Here is a 6,000-nt window from a genome sequence, read left to right as displayed (position 1 = left end):
AGATGGGAAGGGCTTGCAGCGGCAGCTCGCCCTGCCCGCATCCTTTCCCCCAGCGCCCCCACCCCGACCCCCGGCCGGCGCAGCGCCGCCTCCCCCAACCCCGGGGCCACGGAGGGGTGGAGGAGCGACGACTGGCAACGAGTAGCTCTAGAACTGATCGCACTTTTTTTTTTTTTTTTTTTAACCAGCTAATCTCTTCTACCTCCCCGTTCCGGAGACCCAGGTCTCCTCTCCCCCCGCCCCTCCCCTCCCGCGCCCTCCCTGCCCCAAGTCCGGCCCTTCGCGGGTGCATAAGCTCCGCCCCCATCCCGAGGCGGGGCCCCATAGGTGGAGAGACGTGGGAGAGGTCGCGGCCCCGCCTCTCCCCTCCTCCCCCTACACACGGAAGCTCGGTGGCCCCCATGCCAGGATGTCCGACACCTGGGTCCCCGGCCTCCTACCCACCTTGCTGCTTGGCCTGCTGACGGGCCCCCAACAGGTGAGCGCTTGGGAAGTGAAGCTGTAGAACTTTCGGGGCCCTACCCCTGTGGGGTCAGGGGCCTACTCCTGGAGCCCGGTCACCACCTTCCATTGTCAGGGTTTCCTCGTGACCCGTGTGCACTTAGCGACTTCCTTTCTCTTTTTGCCGGCGAGGTGGAGGTGGCGGCAGCGGAGGGAGGTCCCGAGGAGGCCTGGGTTCCTATCGCCTGTGGGGGACCGTGTGGAGGAACCTGGCCCCCGCCCACCACCCTCTGACACCTAGTGCTCCACTGTGAGCGGGACTTTGACCTTCCTATTAGTCTGGGCTCGTCCTTCCCGCTTCTTCCCGCGGCGTCAGGACAGGGACTAGGGGGGGCCGAGGTCTGGACGCCTGGCCAGCCTGTCTCCCTAATTCTGTTCCTCCAGTGCTGGGTGACCTTGGGGGAAGCTCTGGCCCTCTCTGGGACTGTGTCTCTCTGCTTGTCCCTTAGGGGAGAGAAGGCTCCTTCCACGCCTTCTAGGAGTGGGCGTAGGATTCCGGCCTGTGCAGAATTTGATCTGGCTGCCTGACCCAGTGCAGGGCTGACCTCTGAAATCAGTGATTCTGAGCGGGAGGTAGGGTTTATGCACCCCCTCATTCCTCCGTTCCTCTGTTAAACTCTGAATTGTTGGGCGAGTCCTGTCCAGTCCTGGGATGGGAGATTATCCTGGCAACTGACATGAGTCTAGTCTAGCCTAGAACAGTCTAGAATTTTTCACTTCTGGTAAGAATGCCAGCGACGTCCCAGGCCCCCTCCCCAGAACAGGGCCCCATCACAACTGTGCTCACTCCCCAGCCTCTGCCCCTGGAGCCCGGGTGCTCCTTCCCAGCCGGGAGGCAAGCCGTTTGTGCCAGCACTCAGCTGAGCATCCTCTTGATTTCTCCCAGCAACGTCTGGGGCCAGGTGCTTATAATGTCCCCACTGCACGGGTCAGTAAGCTGAGGTTCTCCACGACCACACAGCCGCTCAATAAAACTCAGGCTCAACCACCTCGGACAAGACCACCCCCAGGTTAAAGGGGGGTAAGAGAACCTCTCCAAACAGCAACTCAGGATTCACTTATTTTACCTGTTCATTGTCCGTAGCTGGGGGCCAGGAGAGCGGGGAGAGGCGGGGTCTGGAATCTGAAGGGGGAAGAGGGTGCCTGAGTGTCTGGACACCTTGGTCTGCCCCCAATTCTGCATTAGCCCCTATGTGTGAAGTTCCCCCTCTCTCTGGGCCGGCCTTCCTGCTCTAGTCCCTGGGGTGCCAAGGTTTGTGGGAGGGAGGCTTCCAGGTGGAGCTGAGCCCAGAGATGGAGAATCAGCCCAAGTGTTAGTGGCTAGCATCAGTTTTCTTGGCTTTACTGTCGTTAGCAATTGAAAGGTGATTGAATTATTTCAAGTAAAGGTATGAAGACGCGGTATCTTGCCAGAGTCGGCATCTTACCCTTATGCTGCGGTTGTTTGTCACCTGGGGGTTGGAGGGGAGTGACAGATAACTTCCCATTCCCTCCTGTGTTCCCACCCCTGCATTCCCTGCCCCCCCACACCCACCCCACAGTCTGGGAGCAGCCAGGAGGAAGTGAAACCAGGTAATCAGCGACTGCTCTTTCATTCATTCTGCCAATATTGTGGTGGTTGGATTTTTCACCAGTGATGACAGGCAAAAATCCCTGTCCTTCTGGAGTTTACATTCTTCTGATGAGACAAACAGTTAACAAGATAAAGGGAAACATATAGGATATTAGCTGCAGGTAGGAGCTCTGCAGAAAACTTAAGGAGGGGGAGGGGCAAGGAATGCTTTGGGGGACTAGACGTAATTTTAAATAAGATGGACAGAGAGGGAGGTGTGGGAGCCAGCCTCACAGATACCTGGGCTAAGCATGTTTCAAGGAGGGTTTATACACATCGTTGCTAATCCGGTTAAATTCTGGACCAATACCCTGGATGCCCAACAGAACTGGTGCAGAAAAGGGAGGGAGGGATGGTGAAGCTGGGTCCCGCAGAGGAGGGTCTGGGTGGCTTCAAAGAGCAAGGAACACGCCCCCACACACACCCCTAGGGAAGTGAAAGATGAATGGGGTTCGGCTGACCATGCAGGCAGGAGGAAGAGGGCCTGCCCTTGCATGCGGGTGTAAAACAACTAGGCATGTTCAGGGAACTGCTACCAACTGTGTGTGCAAGGGGTACAGGGGGCAGACACTTGTGGCTGGGGGTCCAGGCACCAGGGAGACACTGAAGGGGGAGCTTCCAGCATGGTTTTAGGTGATCAGATTTGCTGGATAGGAACTTGCCTTCAGTGTGGGGAGTGATTGGAGTGAGCAGGAGGAGAGGTGCTGGTGCTCTGGACTGTAGAGGAGGCATGGAAAGGAGATAGACTGAAGGGGTGATCAGAGGCACGTGCTTCCAAATCTGGGGGTGAGCAGGTGTGGTGCAGGGGTGTGGTGTGGAGAGAAAGGAGAGCTGGGGGCACCCGTGTCAGCTGGGGCTCCACTCACAGACCTTCAGTGATATGAAGAAGCAGGCTGGGGGAGGATGTTGATCCATTGGGGACCCGCTGCAGGCTCTCAGGCACCTGGCGGCATGTGCTGCGTAGAGATGCCACCCCTCGGTTTATGACCGCTCCCCCCTAATGTCCACCTCTTTTCTTCCACAGGCTGCAGCCAAATGTGGGCTCTTCTTGTAAGTCTGGGATTTGGGCTAGAACTTCCAGTCTGGGGAGGAGACACCCCAAATCCTGCCCTGTCTGCCTTCATGGGAAGGGGGCCAGAAAGGCACCTCATCCATCACATTCCCCCCACTTCCTGCCCTTCTCCTCCTGCCAAGCAGGGCAGAGTTGCACTTGTGGGCGTGTCTGGAGTCTAATCTCCACCCCTCTTTCCATCTTCTAGGTCTCAGGCTGTCTCTCCTCCAGGAGTACCCGCCCCCAGGGGATGGGGCAGGCAAACTGTGCCAACCTTAATATATAAATGCCCAAAGGCCTGAGCGAATGAGGAGGGACTGAGGGGGGCGGCCCCTGAGCAGGTGAATGTTTCCATCAAATCAGCCCTGGATGTTCCAGGAACACCGTTTCCTTCCCACCTTTTACTCCATGGGCACCAGCAAGGGCTCCTCGAGTTCGCTTCAGGACAGCCCCCACTGCCGGGGACTGTGGGCAGGAGGGCCCTGTCCCTCTCCTTAGAGGGCTCTTGCAGGCACTGCAACATGCCATCCCCACACCTGCCCAGTGAGGTCAACAGGACATTCATCCCACCCGTTTTATAGATAAGGAACGTAAGACCCAGAAAGAAGTGTGACTTGGCACAAGTAGTGAAGTGAGCCTGGAATCCAGATCCTGGGTCTTAGACCCAGCTTTGCCCACAGAGCCCAAGGAGGACTTCTCCTTCCCACCCTGCTGGGGCATGGCTTGTGCCCCGAGTGTATGAGTGAGTTGTGTGGAGGCTGGGATCTTTTTGCCACCTTGGTACCAACAGCCTTTCTTTGCCTCCCTCCAGCACCTGCCCCAAAGGATTCAAATGCTGCGGTGACAGCTGCTGTCAAGAATATGAGCTCTTTTCCAGTCCTCTGAGGTGAGCCCAGGGCCAGGGCATAGTGGTTGGGTTGCCTGGACCTCCTGCCCAAGGGGTGGTGCAGGTTGGTGGGGGAAGGGACAGAGACAGCCCAGAGACTCAGGGAGATGTTGGTGGTTCCTTACCCCAGGATTTTTGTCATCACCTTCCTCATCATCATACCCCTTTTGTGCATCTGCTGCGTGGCTAAGCGGTTCTGTCGCAACTGTGGAGACCAGGAGCAGGACCCCCCAGTGGATCGTGAGGAGCCCCCGGATCCGCCCTCCATTGCCCCCCCAGAGAGGGTCAGGACGTCCACCTTTGAGCCCCCACCCCCCTACAGCGAGGTGAGTGTCTCTGTCCCATTCCTTGCTCTGTTCCTCAGCTGGCCATACCTCCCTATTGTCCAGATTTTTAGAGCAACCAGTGACAGCGAGGCCCTCCTTCCACCAGGCCTCCGGACCTAGAGAGGGCTCTGCAGCCACCGTCGCGTCACCCCCTCCCTGGGAAGGATGCACAGCCAGCACTTGGGTGGTGATGGCTGGTGCCTGGCCCTGAGAAGACTCTGTGTCCCCTCTTTTACCTGCAGATCATTCTGAAGCCTGTTCTGCCCCCCATGGAGCCACCCCCTCCCTACAGCTTCATGCCTGAGGAGCACCCTGGGGTGCCCAGGGGCATCGACAACCCAGCCTTCTGAGCCACCGCCCTCCTGGAACTGCAGTATCAGCCCCTCCTCTGCAGTACCTCCTGGATTAAGCCAAAGACTCCTGGGACCCCTGTGACACCCCCACCCCTCCTGCCATGTCTCTGCTGTTCTTGATTTTAACTTATTGTTTTTCCCGTCCTCTTCCACCTCAGCTGCCTCTCTTGTCCCAGATGCTGGCCTGGAGTGTCAGCCTCCCCTCAGCCCCCATCTCATGCTAGAGGCTGCCAGGAGGAAGATATCGACACTTGAGGTGCCTTGAGGTGCCCACCGGTAGGGTGGGCTACTCTGAGGAGTGGAGAGAACCCTGTTTCCGAGGGGTATACAAATCTCGAGATCTTGTAGAGGGCACTCCTGTTCCTGGGAGATTGCACTGCATGGGCTCTTCGCCACCTCCAGGTCTACTTGAATAGAGAAGACCCTGTTGTACCCTACCCCCCAAATGTGTACTCACTAAATTTTACCTGGTTGTCACTGGGAGTCCGCCTCTGGCTGTGTAATTGGGGAGTGAGCCTAGGCACTGCTGGAGGACTGGCAGGGAGGAGGTCACTGCACCCCAAATCCTACCATTGATGTGTTACTGATGAGCCTGGGTGGACAGTACATCTGTGAACCACCCTCTGGGAGAGGATCTTTGCAGATGCTTTGACCCAGACCCAGGTCATGGTGCTAAAGAGCCTGGACAGGGAGCTGGGGATCCCCTGGGAGCGACTGTTCTGTTCTTCACCATCCTATCCTCCTACTGCTCTGCCCGGTGGAGCTCAGCTCCCTGCCATCCTGGCCACGGGGATGGGGAGGGGGTGAGGGGAAGGGGGTGGGGGAAGCTAGCCATCTGTGGGGTGGGGCCTCCCACATCTGCCCCACCCTAGAATCTTCTGGGGGAAGAAGAGGAAAGGGCAGATTCTCCCTCTCTTCCAGCCCCATGTGTGTTCTGGGCACTCCCACCTCAGCTCATCTGTGGGGTTAACCCCTAAGAGGAAAGAAGCATTCCCCATTGCACCATGGGAGAGAGTCCTCTCGAGGAGCATTCATCCCCATGGGGCCTGCAGCGAAGCGTGGAGCTGGGGGACTAGCATGGGGTCCACGGCGGGAGAGAGACCCTCCACGTCAGCGTCTCAGAGCCCAGGTAGGGCTGGACTCTGATGCCGTGACCCTGCCTCTGCCCTGCAGCCCGTGTGTGCCAGCCTTCCTCCGCAGACGGGCACAGCAACAGCACTGACCGAAGCTCCTGGGGAGATCGGAGGTAGGACTGGCCCTGCTGTGCTGGC

General features: G+C 58.2%; 1 protein-coding gene across 1 annotated transcript; it reads left to right on the top strand.

Moving 5' to 3' along the window:
• The first annotated feature begins 317 nt into the window (after positions 1-317).
• On the top strand, positions 318-5,212 carry TMEM92 (transmembrane protein 92). The gene is made up of 5 exons (XM_072782197.1): positions 318-478; positions 3,138-3,163; positions 3,976-4,050; positions 4,181-4,376; positions 4,619-5,212. The coding sequence occupies exons 1-5, from the start codon at positions 410-412 to the stop codon at positions 4,724-4,726; spliced, it is 474 nt and encodes a 157-aa protein (XP_072638298.1). The 5' UTR covers positions 318-409; the 3' UTR covers positions 4,727-5,212.
• The last annotated feature ends 788 nt before the right edge of the window (positions 5,213-6,000 follow it).

The sequence above is a fragment of the Canis lupus genome, chromosome 16 (assembly GCF_048164855.1).
Source record: "Canis lupus baileyi chromosome 16, mCanLup2.hap1, whole genome shotgun sequence".
NCBI classification, from domain to species: Eukaryota; Metazoa; Chordata; class Mammalia; order Carnivora; family Canidae; genus Canis; species Canis lupus.
The sequence above is the reverse complement of the archived record's forward strand: the minus strand, read 5'-3'. Positions and strand labels throughout refer to the sequence as shown.

Bases quoted from the DNA above. Each gene is read 5' to 3' on its own strand.
- TMEM92 (XM_072782197.1), top strand. From the start codon at position 410: ATGTCCGACACCTGGGTCCCCGGCCTCCTACCCACCTTGCTGCTTGGC. The intron at 479-3,137 runs GTGAGCGCTTGG...TTTCTTCCACAG, and splicing joins TGCTGACGGGCCCCCAACAG to GCTGCAGCCAAATGTGGGCT. The intron at 4,377-4,618 runs GTGAGTGTCTCT...TTTTACCTGCAG, and splicing joins CCCCACCCCCCTACAGCGAG to ATCATTCTGAAGCCTGTTCT.